The sequence below is a fragment of the Azolla caroliniana genome, unplaced genomic scaffold (assembly GCF_043228905.1).
Source record: "Azolla caroliniana isolate FFs.n. ecotype wild unplaced genomic scaffold, voAzoCaro1.0.p SCAF_12, whole genome shotgun sequence".
NCBI lineage: Eukaryota > Viridiplantae > Streptophyta > Polypodiopsida > Salviniales > Salviniaceae > Azolla > Azolla caroliniana.
This window is the reverse complement of record NW_028230447.1, coordinates 20,816,479-20,841,244: the sequence shown is the minus strand read 5'-3', so window position 1 is coordinate 20,841,244 and position 24,766 is coordinate 20,816,479. Positions and strand designations below refer to the sequence as shown.

General features: G+C 39.5%; 2 protein-coding genes across 2 annotated transcripts; one reads left to right on the top strand and one right to left on the bottom strand.

Annotated features, from left to right (window-relative positions):
• Positions 1-16,075: 16,075 nt before the first annotated feature.
• On the top strand, positions 16,076-18,979 carry LOC147857459 (transcription factor MYB3R-2-like). The gene is made up of 3 exons (XM_087328057.1): positions 16,076-16,686; positions 17,849-18,292; positions 18,626-18,979. The coding sequence occupies exons 1-3, from the start codon at positions 16,533-16,535 to the stop codon at positions 18,850-18,852; spliced, it is 825 nt and encodes a 274-aa protein (XP_087184183.1). The 5' UTR covers positions 16,076-16,532; the 3' UTR covers positions 18,853-18,979.
• A 1,331-nt stretch (positions 18,980-20,310) lies between these two features.
• On the bottom strand, positions 20,311-24,766 carry LOC147857458 (ras-related protein RABE1d-like). The gene is made up of 8 exons (XM_087328478.1): positions 24,477-24,766; positions 23,679-23,751; positions 23,412-23,512; positions 23,071-23,136; positions 21,943-22,037; positions 21,733-21,795; positions 20,965-21,057; positions 20,311-20,855 (listed from the first exon to the last, which is right to left on the bottom strand). The coding sequence occupies exons 1-8, from the start codon at positions 24,547-24,549 to the stop codon at positions 20,775-20,777; spliced, it is 645 nt and encodes a 214-aa protein (XP_087184604.1). The 5' UTR covers positions 24,550-24,766; the 3' UTR covers positions 20,311-20,774.

Sequence of the window (24,766 nt, the reverse complement as noted above, 5' to 3'; positions counted from 1 at the left end):
TGCGTGACGCGTGAGAGAGAGCTCGCGTGCAGACATAGACAGAGAGGTACATGTTGCCTGAACCCTAAGGGGAATATTGTTATGTACACATAACGTTGGTGAGGGTAGGTCACTAATATTTACATTAGTGAAGGTTATGTTCACTAATGTTAAAAAAGGGGCTAATGTGATTGGATAGAAGGACTGATAGGTGCATGCACTATCATGATTTGGGCAACCAATGAATGGAGACCCTTTTAGAAGGGCACATCTATTCAAGGGGCCTAGGAAAAGGTATAATATGAGGCTTAGCTACCCTCATAAGCATATTACATCGAAAGGTTGTTGTCTTAGACACCAGTGGTGCGGGCTAGGCTTTCGTCTCGACGATTGTGTTTATCTCTTCCAAGGTATTAGTCATCCTAATATCCGATGGTATGGGACGTCGGTGGTAGGTTGGCTATTTCTAGATCATAGCTCAGGAGTGGTCGGGTGGAACGGGTTCTTCTATCCAATCTATTTTCCTTCTTTTACTTTACTTTGGTCTATTGATTAGTAATAAACTCTTAACAAATACTCTGTTATGCAAAGTTGTAATATGTTTTCTCTCTCTCTTGTACACCCACTATTATAGTGAAGATCTGTTCTCTCGTGGTTTTCCCCTGGTTTAGGGTTTCCACGCTAAAAACCTGTGTATTCATAGTACACATACACATACACATACATACTTACATACATACATAGTCAGGATAACTTTCAAGTTTGGAGAGAGCCTTCGACTATAGCGAGCCATTGAGTTCGGAGAGCATTCAATTCTGAAGAGCCTTCGAGTTGGAAAAGCCTTTGACTGTAGAGAGCCTTCAAGTCTGATAAGCTTTCGACTCCTAGGAGCGTTCAAGTCCCCAAACGTCTGTAGCTTTCAAGTCCTTGCATCCTCCCTGGTCCAAGTCCGTCGTGGTCCCGCTCGAATAGTGCACACGCACGCATTTACGTGACACCATAGAGAAAAATTGACAATAGAGAAAACAAGAAAAATATAGAAACACATACAAGTCACAACGTAAATTTTTGGCACTCATATAAATGTCACATGTCCTTGCCAATGTCTAGGCATCAAGTTCTCTGCAGTCCTTACATAGTCTGCCAGTGATGCAATGTAGTGATAGCGTAATACAATCAATAAACATTTGGTTGCTTAGAATTCATATATCTTTTAATGTACATGCACCGACATGTGCTATAGTCTTCTTCATTTGAATCCAACCTCTAAAAGTTTTATGAAACGATATTTGTAGTAGATCATCTTTGGGGATGAGTCTCCCATGGTGTGAGACAAGTTGTTTCAGTATAGAGCTATCATAGATATAGTTGTAATACATTGTTCCTTACATCATTTTAGAGAAATGCACAATATTGAAGGACTGTAATTTATTGACATGCTCTTCCATGTAAGTGGGTCTATCGACTCAAAATATGTGTAGTTCTTTTATATACACATCAAATCGGCTATGATGTGAGCATAATGTGTCAAGACACACACACACAGAGAGAGAATTATAGTGCTAAGACAAAGAAAAAGAGAGAATTGAAAGGGAAATATTATATTGCAGAGCAAAACGGATTACAAGGAGTAGGCAACAGAGTTCTATAGAATGATGTTGTACCAATTTAGTTTGGGGATGACTGATAGATTCCTATTTATAAGTAATTTAGAACACTCTGGAATATTCTAGGTCATCCTAGAATGTAGAGTAATCTAGAAGGTTTCTAGAATATTCTAGAAGGTTCTAGTGTATAGAACACTCTAGAATATTCTAGGTCATCCTAGAATGTAGAGTAATCTAGAAGGTTTCTAGAGTATTCTTGAAGGTTCTAGTGTATAGAACACTCTAGAATATTCTAGGTCATTCTAGAATGTAGAGTAATATAGAATAATCCTATGATATTAGATTATATATTCTAAAATATACATATAAGAATATTAATACAATGGTCAAGGATTTGACATGCATATAATAAGGTCATGGGGTCAAGCATGATGTGAGTGTCATTATGACACAATGGAATCGGTTGGTATACTCCTTTATCCAATAAATCTTTTGTATTTCTTATGATTTTACAATACCAAGGCGTATCCCTTTAGGGGGAAAAAAAGTGGGTCTATCGGCTCAAAGAGACATTCGATCTAGCATGTCCCAACTATAAAGCTAAATTAGTCACGAAGGGTTTCTCATAGGAATATGGCGTCGATTTCGACGAGATCTTTTCACCAGTGATGAAAATAACCACCCTTCGATTCCTACTTGCGTAGTGGCAGCCGAAGATTTGGAGTTCATCCACCAAGACCTAAAGACGACATTCCTGCACAACGACCTAGATGAGGAAATCTATATGGAACAACCAAAAGGCTTTATTGAACCAGGTCATGAACGTTTAGTCTACCGACTCAAGAAGAGTCTTTACGGCTTGAAGCAGGCTCCTTGGCAATGGTATAAGAAGTTCGACGATTTTATACAATCCATCGGCTTCTCTAAGAGTGATGAGGACCACTGACTCTTCTAAAAAATAGCTAAAGGTGGGCCTCCCGTCTTCCTCATCCTCTATGTGGATGACATGCTACTCTCTGGCTAACATGTTGGAGAGCACACCGATCTCATTCGGTAGCTATGGTTGAAATTTACCCTGAAGGACCTCGGTCCGACAAGATACATACTCGGAATGAAGATTAATTGGCTCCAGAATTAGTGTCAATTATTTTTGTTGAGCAGACAAGCTCAACCAGATCCGGATCGGTATCCGGAACCAAGAGATGGATCGGAGTGGAACCAGTAGGCCATTAGAGGCCTACGAATCTTGTCTAGTACATAAGCATATTTTTGGGAGTCAATGTCAGTCGCTCGTATGAGCATTGAAGTACTTGTGAGTACTTTTGTCAGTCCTTTTAAGGACTTGTATAAAAGTATAAAAGTGCTCACATAGCACATTGTATGTACAGAGTGTTATTATTTTTTAAATTGAGTTTAATGTTCTGCTCTCTCTGTCTCTCTTGTGTAAGGTTTGCATTAAACTTGTGTCTGTATTCTTTTGCTATCCGGACGAACCGGTTTTGTCTTAGCTTCCGCAATCGTATTCTTTTAAATGGTATTAGAGCACGAGGGTTGAGAACCTCAACAGTCGATAAGTGTTTTCTGAAGACAAACCGTAACACCCGATAAAGAACAGACAAAAGAAGGATATCGACCGAGGAATGGCTAGCTCGCTCCCAACGGAGAAGCTCGACTGATCCAACTATGCATCTTGGTCATACAAGATGCACCAATACCTGCTCGGGCACGGTTACTGGAGTTATGTCGACGGAGCTAATGATACGACACCTAATGCGGCACAAAGGGAGTTGCCGACTTGGGAACAAGCAACAAGTAGGGTAATGTATTGTTTTGCATCTAGTGTCGGTGATCAGCTGCCAAGACGTCAAAGGAAGCTTGGGGAAACTTGAAAAAGGTCTTCACCGCAAGCACTATGGACCAGAAGTTGCAACTCCGATAGGCGTTGAGCAATGTCCGACAGATAGACATGTCGGTGGCCGACTATACGGCCCAAATCAAAGAAATATGCAACTCACTTGCCTCTATCAACGTGACCATTGAGGAAAATGAGATGGTGCTGGTTTGTCTCGGGGGCCTAGCGTCAACGTTCAGAGCATTCCGAACGGAAGTATGTACAAAGGAGAATACCCCCTCGTTTTTCGACCTACAATTGATGCTCCTAGTAGAGGAGAACCACGCGAGTGCGTTAATGAGCACGCACACCGACAACAGGATGTTGTACACGGAAGATCGGCCCCGTGGTCGTGGCGGACGAGGTGGGTCGGCACGCGGTGGAAGCAACCGACAAGAGTAGAACCGGAGACATGGAGATAGTGCCAACAGTAGTTCTAGACCCTCCACAAGCAGGGGGAGTCAAAGCGGCGTCGGAAACCGGCAAGAGAAGACCGCAACGGAATGCCGATATTGTGGCAAGAAAGGCCACCCGGAGAGAGAGTGCTGGAAAAAGCACGCCGATTCGGTCAAATCCGGATCCGGCAAGGCCAGTCGAGGAAGCCGATAAAGCTTGCACTATGCCGAGGAATCGGAAAAATACAGTTGTGGAAATGGAACAGGTCTAGCCTTTGTGATGAAACACAAGGCTAATTCGATGAAGAAGGTCACTTCCGACTTGAAGGAAGTATGGTACGTTGATTCCGGTGCGTCAAATCATATGACAAGCCATGTAGAATGGTTTGCTTATCTGGAAAAACTGGAACAATCGAGGGTGGTCGAATCCGAAGACGACAGCCCGCATACCATCGAGCACATAAGAGAGGTTCCCCTCAACCATGTCGGGTAGAAGGGAAAGCTGATGAACGTTCTACACATCCCGACAATCACAAAGAACCTTGTGTTAGTCGGGCAGATTGTTGACCAAGGGATGCAGGTCCGATTCACACATCTCGCTTGCTTCATCGAAGAAGAGGGCAAAGTAAATGCGCAAGGGCACCAAGACGGGAGGATGTTTATCCTCAACACCAATGTTGTCAGCACCACTATGTTCGCAAAAGGTTAGAAGGTCGAATCGGATATCGACTTGTGGCAAAAGCGGATCGGCCACGTCAACTAACAGAGGCTTCAAGACCTGCAATCGAAACAGGTTGTTTTCATATTGCCAAAATTTAGTGGCCGGAAGGCCCAAATTTGTGAAGCCTGCAAGCTCGGGTAGCAATACCGGCTTCCGTTCCCCACCGAAAGAAACTGGAGCCATAACATGCTCAATCTAATACATTCGGATGCATGGGAACCGTCACTGAACGTTAGTCTTGGCGGGAGCCGATATTTCGTCTCCTTCATCGACGACTACAGCCGACACACATGGATCTACCAAATCGAAAGGAAAAGCGAAATTTTCGACTATTTCCGGAACCTGCAAAGTCTTGTAGAACAGGAAACAGAGAGGAAGATCAAGTGCATGCAATCATATGGCGGAAAAGAATATTTTTCCGGCCAATTCAACATTTATCTGTAACAAATGGGAATTTGGATAGAATTTAGTTGCAGATACACACCGGAACAAAACATTGTGGCCAAAAGGAAGAACCGGTCGATTGTGGAGGGGGCATGGGCAATGCTGGAAGAGAAGAGCATGCCCAAGTTCTATTGGGTTGAAGTTGTTCGGACGGCCGTCTACATCCAAAACCGAATCGGGGATAAGGTGTCAACACAGGAGCTATATTTGTGGCGGAAGCCGAATTTAAGACACCTTAAGATATTCGGTAGCATTGCATATGTGCATGTGCCGGATGAGAAACAAAGAAAGTTGGACCCAAAGTTGGAGAAGTGCATCCTTCTCGGCTACTCACATGAGGAAAAGGGTTATAAGTGTTATAACCCACAAACAAAACAAGTTCGAGTGAGCCGAGATGTCGAATTTGATGAGTCGGCATCATGGTACTCTCTACCGACTCCGATGTCCGACTCCAACCTGATTCCAGAAGATAAGGCCAGTGAGCCCAAAACGATCCGGGCAGAAGATGAAGAAGGATTTGGTACTCTAGATGAGAGTCTGATCTCATTCCGGCTAAGTGGGTTGCATGAGTGACTGAGTCGGAATGACCAGTCCGATGAAGAGTCAGCAAGTAGTGGAGACTCGTTCATGCTCTCCCCGCTCAAGGAACCGAGGAGACGGTTCATGCTCAAAGAGAAAGGGAAGAAGAAGATGTTGGAATATGCCACCGGTAGAGACAAGTCGGATTAGAGCCCAAATCTAGAGAGAACGAAGACGGACCTTCGGGAACAAAGTCCAAGCATGCCAAGAGGGCCTTGCAATCGGCGAACGTTGTCGCGTCGATCTCGGCATATGAGAGCAAACAAAAAGAAAATCGTGAATCCTAGAAGTAAGCATCGGGCTTCTTGTCAAAGGAAGAGGAGAAACAAAAATAATTTGTATTGATATCTGAAGATGATTACAAAATATTTCTTGTACAATAATATAGCTTGTCCCTCCTATTACAATAATATTCCTCGTCTCATGTTCCCCTGACTCTTTTCCCTTTCCCTCTTTAAATAGGTGTCCCCATGCATATGATGCATGTGAGGGTACAACACATGCATGTAGTGCATCTGATGCATGATCGTCATTTGGTGTTCATGCATTACATGTGATGCATGATAGACATCCCACACATTTGAGCTTTCATGTATGAAAATATACATGCCATAGGTACAAACATTAAAATATAACTTTAAAAGAACAAATGACCTAGCCTAATGGTATGTGCATTGTGTTTGGTATGTGAGGTTATGGGTTCAATTCTCTCAAATGTTATTCAACATAATCTTTTAGTTTATTTTTCTATCGTGAAGCAAATCCTTCATGACACCTAAACCCCCACACGCTCCTATTCATCGAGGCCTTGCACTCTATATAACCCTTTACAAAGATTTGAATAAGCTCATATAAATTGGTAGAGGTTATTTTCTTATCGTGGCATGGAAACGTCACGACAATGCGAAGTTGCGCCGATCGACCCGCCAAAAGAACCTCGTAAAAAGGTAAGGATATAATTATGAGTACATGGTGCATCATTATGCGTACATGACGAAAGTAGCAGAAGTGCGTGAGCTGAAGAGCTATGCAGACGCGGTAGAGGACGCACATGGGCGTGCCGCTATGGAGGAAGAGATGCGGGGACTTGATGCCAACGACACATGGGACCTTGTTGACCCTCCCCGACATTGCAAACTAATCGGTTGCAAGTGGGTGTACAAGGTAATGTACAATGTTGACGGCTCGGTCAACCGGTACAAGGCCCGGTTAGTGGCCAAAGGATACGTGCAGACCCACGGAATCGACTACAACGAGATCTTCGCTACGGTAGCGAAGATGACGACGGTTCATGTAGTGCTAGTGGTTGTTGCGGCAAGGGGATGACATCTTCACCAAATGGATGTGAAGAATGTGTTTCTTCAAGGCGACCTTGAAGAACGGGTCTACATGATCCAACCCCCCAGTTTTCAGTTGGAGATGAACAAGTCGGTAGTGTGCCGGCTCAAGAAGTCCCTTTACGGCCTGAAGCAAGCCCCCCGTGTTTGGAATTTGAAGATCACGCACCGGTTGCATAAGATGGGGTTTGCGGCCTCAAAGTTAGACTCTTCGTTGTTCATCCGGAAAGGTTCGGAAGGTCTGGTATGCATCTTATTATACATGGATGATCTAGTCATCATTGGAACCAACCTTGCTGAAATCAGCCGAGTGAAGTCCCAGTTGTCGGATGCATTTGAAATGAAGGACCTGGGGGACCTTCATTACTTCCTCAGGATCGAAGTGATCCACACCCCCGATGGCATATTGTTATCTCAATGACATTACGTGTTGAATATGTTGTACAAGTTCGGCATGACGGATTGTCGACCAATCTCCACACCCCTGGATCGGAACCTAAAGCTTCATCCTGACTCCGGACCAACCTGCGATGAGAAACGGTTCCAAGAAATTGTTGGAAGCCTCGTTTATTTAATGATCACCCGACCCGACATTAGCTATTCGATCGGCATGATCAATTAGTTTATGCAGAAACTGATCGTGGCACACCTTCAGTGCGTGCACCGTATACTGTGGTATGTTAACGACACTAAGGATCGGGGACTTTTATACTAACACATATGGCGACTAGGTAGGAGATGTGTCGGATCGATGGTCCACTTGCGGATTCATGTTTTCTTTGGGTAGCACGGGTGTTGCGTGGAGCAGCAAAAAGCAGACAACTGTGGCTCTGTTGAGCACTGAGGCTGAACGCTACTGTTGCCACATGTGAAGACATTTGGCTTCGACGGCTGCCACAAGACCTAGTACTGACTCCGATCCCAATCTATTGCGACAACATGAGCAACATGTAGCTAGCCAAGTACCCTGTGTTCCATGCTCATACGAAGCACATAGAAGTGCATTATCACTTTGTGTATGATCAGGTCCTCAGAGGTGAAGTAGAACTCTGGAATGTCCGGACGGATCGGCAAGTTGCCAACATATTCACGAAAGCCCTTGGAACCGACAAGTTGCAACATTTTTTGGAGAACAGACATTTGGCTTCGACGGCTGCCACAAGACCTAGTACTGACTCCAATCCCGATCTATTGCGACAACATGAGCAACATGTAGCTAGCCAAGTACCCTGTGTTCCATGCTCATACGAAGCACATAGAAGTGCATTATCACTTTGTGTATGATCAGGTCCTCAGAGGTGAAGTAGAACTCTAGAATGTCCGAACAGATCGGCAAGTTGCCAACATATTCACGAAAGCCCTTGGAACCGACAAGTTGCAACATTTTTTGGAGATTCTTGGTCTTCAACATCTCGACATGCCACACTTGAGGGGGAGAACCGGGACTGATACGGGGAGCACTGGAACGGAAACCGGGAAAACAGGGGGAGACAAGAAGAAAAAGGAAGCCGAGTTTACTGAAGAAGTCGGCACATCCGATGAAGTCGGAACAAGTGGCGACGACATCAGAGTGAAGAAAGACAGATTCGACCCGAACGAGAAGGCCAAGACCTAGACGTGGTCCGATGTGGTGAAGGGCCTGAAGACTGATGATGAATTGGAGACAACCAATTCGAACAAGAGCTGGAATGAATCGGAGACAGCCGATTCTGAAGAAGAGTTTGATTGGAAGGAGTTGAATCAACTGAAGGCCAAACAAACGAGAAGGTAGAGGAAGTCGACACCGTCACGGAGGAACCGACGGGTCGAGAAGTGTTGAAGTCACAACAACGAAGGAGCTGAGAAGGGCCTTATGAGCAAACAAGCCAACCGAGAAGTTCGAGGTGCGCGGGACTGGACGGGTCATGGAAAGCGGAACCAGACGGGTCGAGAAGCGCGAGCAAGGCGGGAAGACGCCAAGGAGAGCCGAAGGAGAGGACCGGCTACCACTGACACTGACATTGCGATCCGACCTCAAGTTGAGCTTGAGGGGAAGTGTTGACCGGACAAGCTCAACTGAGTCTGGATCAGCTGAATAAGTCAAAGCCAGATCGGTATCCGGAATGGAGAACTAGATCAGTATCCGGAACGAAGAGCCACATCGGATTGGAATCGATACGTCGTTAGAGGCCTACAAATCTAGCCTACTACGTAGGCATATTTTTGGGAGTCAGTGTCAGTCGCTCATATGAGCATTGAAGTACTTGTCAGTACTGAATCTATCAGCCCTTTTAAGGACTTGTATAAAAGTGCCCACAGAGCACATTGTATGTACAGAGTGTTATTATTTTTGAAATTGAGTTTAATGTTCTGCTCTCTCTGTCTCTCTTGTGTAAGGTTTCCATTAAACCTGTGTTTGTATTCTTTTGTTATCCAGATGAGCCATTTTGCTATCCATTTTGTCTTAGCTTCTGCAATTTTATTCTTTTACAATTTTTGTCGCAAGTCGATTATATCAAACGTGTCTTGAACGTTTCAACATGCAATCAGCTAAATCAACTTCAACCCTACTCTCCATTAACCTTCGGCTATTTCAACGAGACTATTCGACATCTCGTCCGGAGGGGGAAGATATGAAGTCGATACCATACGCACCAGCAGTTGGCTCCTTAATGTATGCTATGGTCGCAACACGGCTTGATATTGCTCACATCGTAGGAGTTGTCAGTAGATTCATGCACAACCCTGGCCAATCACACTAGAACACAATCAAGCATGTGTTCAGGTATCTAGTAGGCATATAAGACCTTGGCATCCTGTTCGGCCGAACAAGAACCTAGGTGTAGTCGGCTACACCAACTAGGACTTTGTTAGTTGCGTGGACAACTAAAATTCAACGACTGAATACTTCTTCAAATTCGGTAATAGAGGAATTTCATGGAAGTTGAAACTTCAAGAATGCACAACCACTTCAACCACTAAAGGCGAATATGTAGCCGATATTGCACAAGATTTTTCCTCTCCAAACCCTAGCACAATGCATCTTGAGACACACAAGGCACATCATCGTGGGGCACCATAACAACGTCTATTAGATTAAGAAAGAACACAAACACAAAAGGCCATGAGTAGGTATAGCAAAGACAATCAATGATGAAACATCAGAGGACAATATCTAAATCAAGATTTGATAATATCATATACATATAAACTCTCATTACATAATTCTAAGAAGGATCATAAGATTTTACAATAATCCTCCAAGTACAAGAAATAAGAGATCGGAAGAACATAGAGTAGACTAACAAGATGGAGATCAAAACTCACACTACATCAAGAGAAATATTCTAAGGTTCTATATATACTCTTAACCCTCCCACACTCATACTTGTATACAAAAGGGCCTTCATTGTTAGTACTGCATGTATCTTGCCACATGTCGCACGTAACACTTTGAACAACCATTGTCCTTTACATGCTATAGATAGGTCCTCCATTTTGGGTACAAAGACGGCTTCTTCTATCCATGACCTCTTCTAGACATTTGTAGCACGTCAAGGAAGCTTTCCAAAGAGCTATTATTTATTGAAATCCAATATTTCCTTGAAACTTTACGGCCAAAACATTGATTGTCTATTGTAAAGGCACTTTTTGGTTGTATCTTCCCAATTCGCCTTAATTCTTCAAAGCTACCTTCGACCTCTTGACACTAAAGCATCCATAACTATGTCTAAAGTTTCGTAACTAGCTTGTACCCATATCGTACTTTCTTTTAGCTACATTGTTGAGCACAAGTAGCTACAACACAACACTACATCAAACGAGGCAAAAGAGGCTCTATGGCTTGGTCGGTTGGCGTGCACATTTCAACAAGTCGATCCTAATTTGGCTCTAGTTGTCTATAGTGACAATCAGGGTGTAGGGTGTTGTCGCCTTGTCGAAGAACCCGGTCCATCACAACACCTAGAAGCACATCGACGTTCGATAACACTTCGTTTGGGACTGCGTAACTTCAGGGAAGCTCCGCCTTGAGAAGATCTCCACGACCGACAACATATCATATGGGCTGACCAAGTGTCTCACAGCTAACCTATTCTGGTCACTTTGGCACCAGATGGGCTTAAGGAGAAATTTGTCCGATCTAGTTGGACAACAAAGATAACTTCGAACAATCAGCCTCGACAGCCGATCCAGTTTCTACTCTCGAACTAACTGATTCAGTCTCTGCCTCTTTCGCCGTTACCGATTCGGCTATAAGCTAATCTATCCTAGTATCTCTATGTATATCATGTATCTCTTGTTTAATATTACATGTCTCTCCTTAGTGTATACACCCATTACGGGGGAGTGTCGAATATGGGTGTATAATGGCCATATTCACACTTTCCCACTTGGACAGACTAGGTTTAGGATAATTATGTAAATATGTTGAAGGGCAGGGTTAGTTGATCGGCTACCCGAAGTGAAAAGTTTGACAAGTCGGAGTCCAAGTCGGGGTCGGACAAGTATGAAAAGACAAGGTTCGAATTGTAATGTTTGCCAAGTACAAAAATAGAGTAATCTAGAAAATAGGACAATTAGGATAACTGTAGGTTCTTGCCGAACAAGCAAGTGTACAATCTTGAAAGAGTCTCTCAGGTTGCCTATAAAAGGGGCCAAGAGCATTGTATCATTATCGGTCTGTTTTGGTTTAATATAATTTTGGTAGTTGGTGTTATGAGCATTACCATATAATATCCCATGGTGAGAATTTACCACAGTATTCTATACACGTGGATAAGTGTGAGGGTTAAACGAGAGTGTAAAGAAGGGGAGGATTACTTTTAATCCTTGGGATTGAGACAACCCATTAGGCCAAGTGTGAACTTGCTTGGGGGCCTTGGATCTCACTATAAATATGAGACCTTGCTACCCTCATTTCATCATCTTTTGACTACATCGAGACTCCGACGTTGTGGTGGGTCAACTCTTGTAGCGAGCACGCCAACACCAGGTACAACTCGACGCCGCGATGTTTGTATGGGACGCCGATAGAGGCTCGAGTCCGTCTCGATCCCTTTGCTTAGGGGTGGTCGGGTGGATCGGCACCCTTCTTTCTATCTCTCCTTTCTTATTTCATATATATTATATCCTTATCATATGCTTATATTAGAACATCACTCTAATAATTAGAGACTTATCTACGGTGTCGAATGTGTATTTTATTTTCTATCTATTTACTGTGTCAGATGTTTGAATTCATTCTCTGCTACACATATTATGTTATAGCTAGCAATCGATCAGGATCATATGTTCTAATTCTAGTAATTAGTTTCTGTGTGACCATTGTTTACATAAAGTTCTAAGTAAGGAACTAGTGTCGACAAATACCATATCTCCCACCACAATCTTCTTCACGAAACAACTTAGGGAATAAGACGTTTGACCCATTGTGTCTGTTGACAGAGACAACAGGCAGTATACAATGGGATTTGTAACCTAGTTCATGTTGATGTTGAAAGTGCTATTCTTGTATTGTAACATTTTGGAATAAGACAATTACGTTCTCTCTCTCTCTCTCTCTCTCTCTCTCTCTCTCTCTCTCTCTCTCTCTCTCTCTCTCTCTCTCTCACACACACACACACACACACACACACACATATTCTTGTCTCTTTGATATTGAGCTTTGTTAAGTTGCCTTGATAACTTCTGTCATCAACTTGGTGATCTTCATCACATAGTGTTGTTGATGTTTTCGCATTGACGGCCTGGCCTCAGTCTTCAACACTTGCATGCCCATCACCTTTGTATTTAGCATTATCCCTTTCCTTATTTTTCAAGGCGTAACAATCTTTCTATGTCCCTTCTTATAGAAATAATGACACTTGCGTCTACTTCTATTGTTTCCGCCATTGTTCTTGTTTTACTCCTATTATGTTTTTGGTTATTATGAGAACCAACCTCATACACATTATATGCATCTCCATTATGTAAAGTAATCATAGATTTCCTACGAATTTCCTCACTCAATAGAGCTCCACATATGTCATTATAGACTAATTTCCCATTCGGTGCACGATTGCTAACAACAATGCAAAATGTGTCCCATGAGGCATGCAAAGTGCATAAGAGAATGACACTTTTTAGCTCATCGTCAATAGTCATTTTTTAAGCTTGTGGTTGGGACCATAGTCCATCAAAGGCATTCAAATGAGAGGTGACACTATAGTGCACAACTATCTTCGTGGGTAAAAATGATGTATATGTACATATCATTGTAGGCCAAAAAGAACTATGTATGTCCCCCTAGAAAACAACCTCACTCATATGTCAGTCAAGAAGCAACTTCCATTTCACAATCTCACATCAAGTGAGCAAGCACTTAACATGCAATTTCTATGTTGCAATCTACTAAACATATATAGGCAAACAATGGACACTCTTTTGTAAACTAGAAACAAGCAAATGTGTATTGTTTATAGGTTGAGAGAGGGAAAAATATCTCTTCAAAGTGTGTTGAAATGTGGCTAAAAAAGGGAAAAAAAGTTCTTGTTATAACAAGATTGCAGTGGAGATTACCTCACTTGGCTGAAAATTCTTGCAACAACATACACAAAGAGGGAAAACCGAACTATTTCTACCACTCTGATGAATAGAAGTTTTGGTTGGCTCCCTTCAAAATCTTCCACCAAACCCTTCGCTCTGATTAGCAATGGGCGCGGTTCGGTTTCGGTTCGGTTTGGTTTCTTGGCCTTGAAACCAAATCAAACTATTTATTTATATTAAAAACCAAATAAAACTGTTTAAATCTTATGAAGCCATTTAAACCAAACCGTTTATGAAAAATTTAGAACCAAACCAAACCTATAAACCGATAAACCTATCAACCTTCAAAACTTTTAAACCTTTAAACCAAACCACATAAACCGAAACCGCTAAATCGTGAAATTAAAAACCAAACCAAACCGATAAACCGATAAACCGATAAGCCGCTAAACCACTAAACCATGAATTTCAAAACCGAACTGAACCGAAACCAAACCAGATCATAATATTTGAAACCGAACCAAATGGTTTATTTATCTTTGAACCAATAAACCGTTAAGCCATGGCTTAACGGTTCGGTTCGGTTCGATTTGAACCGAAACCATGCCCATTGCTAGCTTTGATACCACTGTTGGGGGTGAGGGAGAAGTGGTTGAGTTGCTGTTTTTTTCCTACAAAGAGAAATAGACAACAAAGAAAAACAAACGAGAAAACAAAGAAACACACACAACTCACAATGTAACTTTTAGCAACACACAGAACCCCTACCATATGTTGACCTATATACATCCTAATAAATAGTGAGAATTATGTTTTGGCCTTTCTTCACTATGTATTAGTGTTTGTCTTGTGTAGGTGGTGTAGCTACAAAGATGTGAGAATTTGGCTAGGAAGTATGCCACGTAAACTTGATACTTGTCTACATGTTTGAGGTTTGGTTCTCTGTATATTTATATAAAGTCACCAATGTAATGAGGCCCTTGTAATTTTGCGTGGTCCTCTACAACATGACACAGTTATTTATCCCACGTGGCCCTCGTCTTGTCCCTTAACCAACAAATTTACAATTTTTTTGGAGTTGAAATTCCTTAGAATTGAATTCCATTCGACAACAAAGATTCAAACTTTGAACCAAAAGACAAGTGCTTAATTCTCCCCTAAAACCTTAAATTGTGTAAGAAACTGAGTGGAGTGTCCGAGAAACGGAATATGGGGGAAGTATCTATGACTTCTCCATTGGGACCCACCCCTCTAGAACCGAGATCCTGGCAAGTTTCCAAATTGCGTGACCCACCCACATAAGCGATAACTTTGATGTAACGGTTACACCAACTTCCTCCTACATGTCATTGTACATGGAAAAAAGAAAGGAACCATGTACTCTACATGTATATTTGTTTTTCTACTCCATTTGTAGAGTTACTCTTCATTCACCACCTTAATCTTTTTTGTAATTTACGCGTATGTGCCATCTCAAAACTACGCATATCTTTTTTATCCGGGCTCATAAGACAAATTGAGAAGGTTGTCCCAATGGATTTGAATCTCTCCTTCGACATATCAATGTGATTGTACAACTTGGGAAATCGTGTACACGACAGATGCAAACACTCCCTCACCCAGTTTCTTAACATGGAAGGACTAACCTCAATAAAAATTAAGTTTTGTTTTAAATTTTTTGAGCAACAAATTCTTGGATGGAGAATATTCAAAGCCAAAAGCTACACTCATGAGATTACTTTGAAATTAATGTCCTTAGGTCATATAATGGCAGACACCTGTCCAAATCTAAGCCAATCCATCAAGCATCTTGCAACAAACGTGGTTGTGTTGAGTTGTCATAGGATGGCGTGAATTCCTTAATATGAAACATACATTGACCAAGATGCTTTGGTGGAAGACAATCAAGACACTTCCCCTTTTGATCGTTAAAAGTTGTCTTTTGAAGACAATAATATCTAACAATCGGATTCGTCGTCTTTTTCGAGTGCATTGTTTAATATATATTATGCTAATGTCCTTCTGTTAAATTATTGACGGTTACACTCTCGACAACAAGTTTTGCTAAATTCTTTCATGGATGTACATGTCCTCCTCAAACACCGCGAAACATCGTCAAGAGTCCCATTAATTGAATATACCTATAATCTTGACCATTAGAGTTTTGTTATGCTTGTTCATGGATGTGGATGATCTCCTAAACGAAAACGCATATATCATACAAGCAACTTCTAGAGTCCCATTAATTGAAAATACGTATATAACGTTCTATTACAAATGAAAAAAATTTAATCAACGGGTCAAACTAGTGTGCGTGTGCATAGCATCATGTTACACATTGTTTTGGGTATTTCGTGCACATATGATCATGTGGCACGTGCATCAAAAGCGTAAATGAGTGGGTTAGTGATAAGGGGGGGATATACCTTCATAATGAGTTGGTTACAAATTGCTTGTTCACTCATTGACTTTAACCAACATTGGCTAATTGTTATTAGACTTAGTTACTAGTTTCTAGTATGTTTTCTAAATTTGAAATATCTACATATTTTTTCCTTTTGTCCAAGTCTCTAGTTGTCTATAATAACTAATACCTAAAAAGGAACAAAATATTGTAATCCAAAAACATTAGTATAACAAACCTCATTCTCATGCAAATACGATGTGCTCTGCTATTATAAAAGAAAGAACCTATTCCATTCCATTCATTTGTTCACATACCTAGTTGTGGTAGATACTCATTCTTACACGTCTCAAGTGTTACTAGGTTGTTAATCAAGAGATATCTCGTTCATCATCAATCATCCCTTAACTCACCATTCATTATCATTATCCTTCCTTGCATTTCTACCCAACATCAACATACTTCAAGAAAACAACGAAAAACATGCCTTGAGAATGGTGCTAAATTAAATCTCCTTATCAACCTTGAGAGTTCGCTAATGTCGATAGACCCTTCAACAAATAAGAATTATTGGAATATCATTGGGAGATTGCTCATTGCAAATTATAGTTTTTTTATTTTTCCTTCTTAATTCTTATTAAGTTGTTTATGCCTTCATTAGAAGTACCTATATGCCTAGAACAAGCTTCAACATTAAAACGAGTCCTCGATGTTGCACTCGAGGCCATTGGAAGCCGTCTGAAGATAGCAAGCTCATCGAACTCGTCTCTCGTCATGGGCCACATAATTGGAATATGATTGGAGAAGAGCTCAAGGGCAGATCAGGTGTAAATATATTACCATTTTTGTGTAACATATATTCGTATATAAACTTGATGTAAGTTATAATTATAAGTTAGTAGATAAGAAATCTATGCATCAATTGCCACCCCCAAATGGTTTAATATAGGGTTCCTCATTAATCTCATGTTTTTAGGAACAAGTATTCGTTCAATCTATTCCTTAGCTTGCTTCATATATACATGACTACATAAGTGTGATTCATTGTGATGATTCTATGTGAGTAATATATCCCTCCACCCCACCATTGTGGATTTGAGCATGTGTTAGAAACAAAAGAATATGAAAACCAATATCCAAGAAAAGGAAATTCTCCAATAGGACAAAGGATTTTAGCAATATGAGCTAAGGGATAAGGAAGTTAATTTCTCTAGATTGAATGGATTTGGCAAATTAGACCCAATGGATAATCCCCTTGGCGAAAAGGAATGATCCGGAGAACACCATGTCTCCAATGGGTAAGATTTCCTTCTCAAGGAAAAACCAAATGATCACCTTCTCTCTTTGATCTAGGAATTCCACTCTGGTGGGAAATTTTCCTTAATAGATAGGGTTTCCTTTCCATGCATGAAATATGATGAGAAAATACTAACAACTTAATTCTATCAAAATTTAGTTGCTTGTAAATATTTCCAATCAAGACTTTCAAATTTTCGATCGGCTTTTCACAACGAGTAATGAATACTAATGGTAGTGATCAATTTTTCCCAATCATTTTCTTAAGTTTATCGAGAGTACTGAATTTAGTATCTTCACAAAAATTCATGTGAATAGGTCAAGGAAGTTTAAAAAAATGTGTAACTCAACAATGTCCCAACTCCCAACTTGTGTCTGTATTTATTAAAGTTAATCCATTCATTAATGCTTGTTGAAAATTTGCAAATACATATCATTATAACAACTCCTTGGACCTTTGACAAGCTCATGTCCAATATGGTTTCATTTTCAATGCTATCATGTAACGCTCATTAATGCTTTTATACATGTAAACTTAACCACATAGATTATTAGATTTTCGTTCGTGAACAAGGTGACATTGGTTAGATCATATATAATATGGGATCAATTTGCATTGGAATTTAAAGTTTATAGAAATCAAATAACCTAATAAACAATGTTGAATTTGATCTATAATATTATTATGTAGGAAAGAGTTGTCGACTCCGATGGTTCAACCAACTCGATCCACGAATAAATCGACGACCATTTAGCAAGGAAGAAGAGCAATGCTTGTTGGTAGCCCACAACATCTACGGTAACAAATGGGCATTGATTGCTAGCTTGCTTCCAGGTCGTACCGACAATGCAGTGAAGAATCATTGGCATGTTATTATGGCTCGCAAGAGTCGACAACAACAAGATAAAAATGTAACATCTGCCACACAAGGGGTGAATGCAATAACTCATTGTCACCCCTCATCATTAGCAAACAATCTACTCCCAACAAACAACAATGTAGTCAATGATAATTTTAAACCAAGCATATTTTCGATCCATATGTCACCTCAAGTCAATATGGATCTACCCATGATCTCAAGCATTACAAGGAATTCGTGCCAACTACACAAAACTAGTTGCAACTGCACTCTTGGTATTTTTAACAATTATTAACTGTGTTTGTAAATCATTATTCATTATTGCTCACATTAGAAAGGTTGTTTGTTGTAGGCACTCTTCTTAATGATGTCTTGGGAAAGAGCTATTGAAATTTTGATATTAGAAACATTAAAGACACGTCCTAAAAAATAAGTGTAGTCTTACTTCCAACACATAATCTTTCTTACAAGTCTATTATGAGCATACAGTTTACCTCAAATACAAAACTGGATTCCCTTTGTCAATATTGGTTTCTCATGCTTTTCACATAGTTTGTCAAAAGTAATTGAGATATGCCAAGAGGTAACTATTAAGATTGTTATTGCAGGTCAACCATATAACATTGTGCCAAAGCAAATTTTTGAAGGTGAAACAAGAGTCTTCCATTCTTTTCAAAGCGATTCAATCACTTGGGGCTTTGAAGATTCATTATCTACACTTACAAGCAAAGTGAATGCAGAAACATATAACCAAAGCCAAAGCATGTCTAACAAGAATGCCGGATCTAACAAATCACCACCTCTAATAGATTTTCTAGGGATTTGTAAGTCTTGAAGACTGGGGAAGGATTCTTGATTTCTATGATTCCAAATCAGGATTTTTTTATGCCTCTTAATATACCTCTAGATCTTGTTGCATGGAACCATATGTCAATGAAAATCAATAAGACTAATGTTAACAAGGGCATCCAATCGATATTTATAGCAATGAGTATGTGTGCATTATCAACTAAGTCATCTCAATGAAGATCAATAAAACCAAAGTTACCTAGGGTGTCCAATCAACATAGTCTCATTACTCGTATATATGGGTGCATATTTGTACCTTATTGACTAAGCTATCGACTACAAAAGAAATGTCCCTCTGTACCACAACATTTTCACACCCTTGCCTTTCCCTAGTCATCTCAACCTAACACACATTTAGAAGACATGTTCAGATGTTTTGACAATAGTTTGTAGTGCCCAAAAACCAATTTAGGGTTACATATCCAAAACAAGGAGAATCCCTTAAAATCACTTCTGAAAGATCACATGACACGTTGAAGAAAACCCATATTGAAAAAGGGAAGGGAGTGATCGAATATTAAGCCAAAAAGGAGGATACATAACCTATGCTACTGAACCTAATAAAAAAACAAAAGAATGTGTCACTTGGGAATGCCACATAGGACATTAGACCTGATGTTCAAATATTCCCACAAGGATGTAATCATACCAAAGATGGCACCATTCACAACAGCTTTAGGCATCCTCTTTGCTAACGACAACCAAACTCGTGGAAGATCACAACAATGACATTCAGCCACTGAGTTTTCTAATTCAGCTTTTAATGCTTTCTGCTCTATCATTTTAAAATACCCCCCCACGGCCAGGACCTTTGTGATTGCTGTTTACACAATTGTGAGAACCCAAATTTGATCCTCAGTGTGGGCTCAGCTCCATACTGTAGATCATATCTGTCTCCCAAGCTCTAGCTATCTATCTTGATTCTGTGATTCTGTTAAAAAAGTAGCTAATTGGACCATTAGAATGAATCTCCTTTAACTTTCCAAACATCACTTTCCAAAGTAGTCTTAATCCCTGAGGCACAATCAAGTTACATTCAGTATAACCTATGATATGTTAGGCTCAACGTACGCAACAAATGTGAGAAGCTATACAGTGTCTATGGAAGCTATACAGCCTATAATGCTGTAAAACTGTACTATCTATCTTGTTCTCATTTTAGCAATGAGCTTGCAATTAAGAAATAAGTTAAAACATAAAACCAAAACTAGCCCATAACAGTATACTTATTATGAAAAGGTTGATATTTTAAAGAAGCAACAAATAGAAAAGTGATTCCTTCTAAAAGAATATTGAGGCCATGGTCAACATATAAGACATAACATTTGCATCACCGTTTTTGGGTGAACTTGGGGCAAAATCCTGTTGTTTTCTTCTTATATAGTTTGAACTTCCTTTCCCCTATTGGAAAGAGGTAGAAAGGCAAACAAACAGAAAGATTGAATGATTTTGAAATTATGTGTATTCTTCGTAAAATTCTTCCCTTCTAGTGGGAGACCACAACAAGCAAAAATGCTCACTCCATACCTATGGGGATGGCCATGTAAAAGATCCATATTACAAAAGATAAAACTTGAAAAGAAAATGCATATATAAATATATATATATATGCATCAGCCCCCAACTATATCCATGTGCTAAATTTTGTTTTGACATTGCCTTGTACTGTATTGACCTTGTTTATAATTTACACAAAAAACTTTCGCAGAAAAATGAATGCTGAAACTTTTCGCCTGAATTTCGAAAGCGTTAAGCTTATCAGACAAAAGCCTCTTTCATATCCAATTTCTCTCTCACTACACATCGTAGCATTAACTTAGAAGAGAGATACCACTTCCAAAAGATTAACAAAGGAAAAGACCATTGTTGCAGCTGACTGTGACCATATGATGCTGATATTTTGTATCTTCAAGAGCAACAAGCAGACCTCTGGCTACCTTCTGCCACTGAATTTGCTAACATGGGCTTCAAAATAGCATTTGCTGATGGCTGTTCATAACCATCAGTGTCTCCTTATATCAACATTTGTGATTATACTGCCTACAGTACATCTATATATGGAAAATACAATCATAATAAATGGGTTTTTTTTACTAACCTCTGGTTTTGCAGTAGTTTCAGAAAGCCTTTGCTTGATATCCCTTGCAATAGTGAAAAAGACTTGCTCCACATTCATGTTTGTCTTTGCACTCTGCAAATCAATAAGTATGCACATAAACTATCACATATTGAAGCCATTTATCAATCAGCGATGATATGCTGATCTTTCACTACTTAACAGAATCCTCTTAGGAGAAAAACTCGGAGAAATTTAATTTTTTTATTTCCACGAATCCCCAGATAAACCAACACATGAGAGAAAAAGGGGATGAACAGACAATATAATTGATCAATCAGCACATGTAATTGAGAGAAAAGGGATAAACACACAACATAATTGCTTAAATAGCCCAAGGGGTTGATGAATGGCATAAGGGAAATAACAAAAACTTAAGGCCATCTGGGGAAATAAAAAGAAAAAACTCAACAAGTATATTAGCCTTGTTCACTCAAGAAAAAATCTGAGTATATGATGCATATCTTCCTGTGAAAAGTCATCACCAACTTTTTCATCCTAGGGACAAATGTTTCTGATCATGATTTCATTTAACAAATTTTGTATGTTCCCAACACAAAAAGGAGCATTTAAAAAAATGAAAAATTTACTAAAGCAGTTGAAATTTTGTATGATCCCTAGTATTTTCGAAATCCAAATATCTGTGTCTTTAGTACCTTTACTTGTAGAGAGGAAGAGAAGATTACTTTTAGAGCTTGGGTTATTTCAAAAATCCCCTACAATCTTTTTTGACTAAGCAATCCAACTTACAGTCTCGAAGAAATTCAAACCATACTCAGATGCCAAAGCTTGGCCACGTGCAGTAGAGACCACCTATAATCATAATAATGAAAGAGTAGTTACTAAGAACACTTCTGTACAACTGCAGATATTGAGACTACTCCAGAAAGAAATAATGTTGGAAGTGTCTTCTCTTTCAATAATAATTCTTATTTATAATGGTTCAGATAGACTGTATACCCTTTTACCATCCATGTCTGCCTTGTTGCCCACCAAAATTTTGTTCACATTGTCAGATGCATGTTGTTCGATATTTTTTATCCAATTCCTAATATCTAGAGAAGACAATTAAGGGCCAGTACAATACCAGCTATATAAAAAGAGAAAAATTAATGCATAAGGGGTACTAAGAAGAGGCACATATACATCATTGCTGAGAATTATTCCATTGTACACATTCATCCCATTGTACCCTGGAAATTATTCCATATCCATGTTAAAAGAAATCAGTTTTGTTTTCTACTAAATTTCAACAACTTTTCAGAAACAAAACATCCACTTTGGACTTTTGTCCCATTGTATCCTGGAAATTAGTCCACATCTATGTGAAAAGATTATCAGTTTTGTTTACTACTAAATTTCAACAGCTTTTCAGAAACAAAACATCCACTTTGGTTTCTTCTCTTGGTGTTTTATAAATTTCAGATCATTGCACCTTTTTCTTTTTTTTATCTTAGTTTCTTCAATCTTCAGAAACCCCCTTAAATTACTCATGAACACCTATGGAGCTTCATTTCCATAACATATATCCTTCTGGTTTTTATTTATTTCACAAATCCTGTTTGTATGTTTCAAAATGAAATCTCGAAATACAAGACCTTGTGATACTGAATCCATACGTGGACAAAACTTACATCATCAATTCTCCAAAAAGTACCAAAAAATGTTCTATTTTACGCTAGAAGAGAAGCAATCTTCTACTGTACATTTTACAAACACACGTTTACAAGATGTTATAGTTTTAGACTTCAAAATTTTAACGCAAGCAAACGATCAGATCTCCAAAAGTCCAAAAAATGTATATTCTACACTAGAAAAAAGACAATCCTCCGTTGTACATCTTATAAAACACGGATTTACAAGATGTTGTACTTTTTTACTTCAAATATCTTAACACATGAGGATGATCAGCATTATCTCCTATGTCTTAGGCAATTACTGAACAGAAGGATGGACGGGTTGAGGTTTAATAATCAAGAGTATGTTACTAAACAAGGCCTCGTCTGTTACATAATGATACATGCATAAAATATGTTACGGGCTATACTTCAAACATTTAAATGTGGAATTAAATAACCAGAAGGATACTATTAAACGAAGACTCATCTGTGACATCATATACAAGTATGATGCCCATTGCTCCTCGGTAATAGGCTGCAAAGAATGAAAAATAAGAAACTTTCAAACAATGGTCGGTGATCAAAAGATATGAGAAAAACAAACTTCTTAACCAGGCAGTGATAAGGATCAAAAGTATAAACATAGAAAAATGAGTCCTCTACAAATGATTGTTATAAAAAGATTGAAAAAGAAAGGGAACCTATTTGCCAATCATCAGGACCAAAAAATAAGTTCAATAAGAAAGGAAAGAAAAAACACTAACAAATTTTCTTTATCAAGATATATCAAAGGTTAAGGCCAAATCAAACCTGTCGTAATGGTTCTAAAACGTTCTTGACCTGCTGTATCCCAAATCTGCAGTTTAATTCTCTTTCCATCAAGTTCGACAGTTCTGTTCTTGAAATCAATGCTGAAAGAACAAACAACTAGGTCTTAGAAGAGAGGACGCAGAAAAAGATACAATCCACTATATGAACAACGCATCATCCATTCACAATTAGCCAAATTTCAGAGATGTAGGAATGAAGAAAAAGAAAACTTAAGAAACAAAAGAACATGGATCAATGTGGACAAACCCGATTGTTGTGATAAAGCTTGTGGTGAAAGTATCGTCTGAGAAACGCAAAAGCAAACAGCTTTTCCCTACCCCTGCAATGCATCCAAACACAAGAATTTTTTTCGAGACAGAGAGGAAGGAAGATCAGAAGCTTGTAAAAACGGAAAAAGAAACTATTTTTTCTCTCCTGAAAAGATCACTCAAACGGGAAGAAATGAAGAAAGACTAGAATGTATGTGGTGTAGGTGTTCTCTGAGGACAAAAGCAAAATCAGACAGCTTTTTCTTCAACCAAGGATCATCCAAACAGAAACGAACGACAGAAAGAAGGAAAGGGAAGGAAGAAAAGATCGGAAGCTAGCGTCTCACAACAAAAAGTGCAAACGCAAACTGCTTTTTTTCTACAATGATCTATTCAAATGGGAAGAAAGAATGAAAGACGTTACGACAGGATCTCAGAGAAAACGCAAACAGCGTCTTCATATGAGAAGGTTGTGTTTCTTCAAAGAAAAAGAAAAGAAAAGATCAGAAGTTCCTCTTGCTTCCTACAGCAAATGAGATAAGTATTTAACTCTTACAGAAAAGGAATGATTTTTTTTTCTGTGCACAAGGATTTAAAAGAAAAAAACAACACGGAGAGAGAGCGAACATGCCAGCAACGTGTGCTGAAAGTATCGTAGCAAGTATCATTTTTCTTCTTGCGATACAGAATGATCGCAGAAGAAGAAGAAAGACAATAGAAGCAAAGGAACGATCGATGAAATATTGAAGCTCGTAAGCGGGGGGGAAAATAAAACATGGAATCGATGAGAAATTACCACTATCTCCGATGAGCAGAAGTTTGATGAGATAGTCATGATCGCGAGCTCGAGCAGGTCCTGAGACGGCCATGCGGATCTTAAAGTTCTTATTCCTCCCGCTTCTTTCTTTCTAGAAATGGCGGCAGAATAGGAGGAAGAACAACGGGGCGAGACGAAGTTGAATTCGGGGTTCCTGGCGTGATGCAGGAACAAAGAATAATGGCAATTCCTTCTCCTTCCTGTTGCCTCTTCCTTCTTCTTCTTCTTCTTCTTCTTCTTCTTCTTCAACTTCTTCAAATCAGAAAGCA

What these genes read in the sequence shown, in the direction of transcription:
- LOC147857459 (XM_087328057.1), top strand. Translation starts at nt 16,533, where the DNA reads ATGCCTAGAACAAGCTTCAACATTAAAACGAGTCCTCGATGTTGCACT. An exon ending in AGAGCTCAAGGGCAGATCAG is followed by an intron (nt 16,687 to 17,848) that starts GTGTAAATATAT and finishes ATTATTATGTAG; the next exon opens with GAAAGAGTTGTCGACTCCGA. An exon ending in TAGTTGCAACTGCACTCTTG is followed by an intron (nt 18,293 to 18,625) that starts GTATTTTTAACA and finishes TTGTTATTGCAG; the next exon opens with GTCAACCATATAACATTGTG.
- LOC147857458 (XM_087328478.1), bottom strand. Translation starts at nt 24,549, where the DNA reads ATGGCCGTCTCAGGACCTGCTCGAGCTCGCGATCATGACTATCTCATC. An exon ending in AGCTTTATCACAACAATCGG is followed by an intron (nt 23,513 to 23,678) that starts GTTTGTCCACAT and finishes TTGTTCTTTCAG; the next exon opens with CATTGATTTCAAGAACAGAA. An exon ending in AGATGAGTCTTCGTTTAATA is followed by an intron (nt 22,038 to 23,070) that starts GTATCCTTCTGG and finishes TGTCTTCTCTAG; the next exon opens with ATATTAGGAATTGGATAAAA.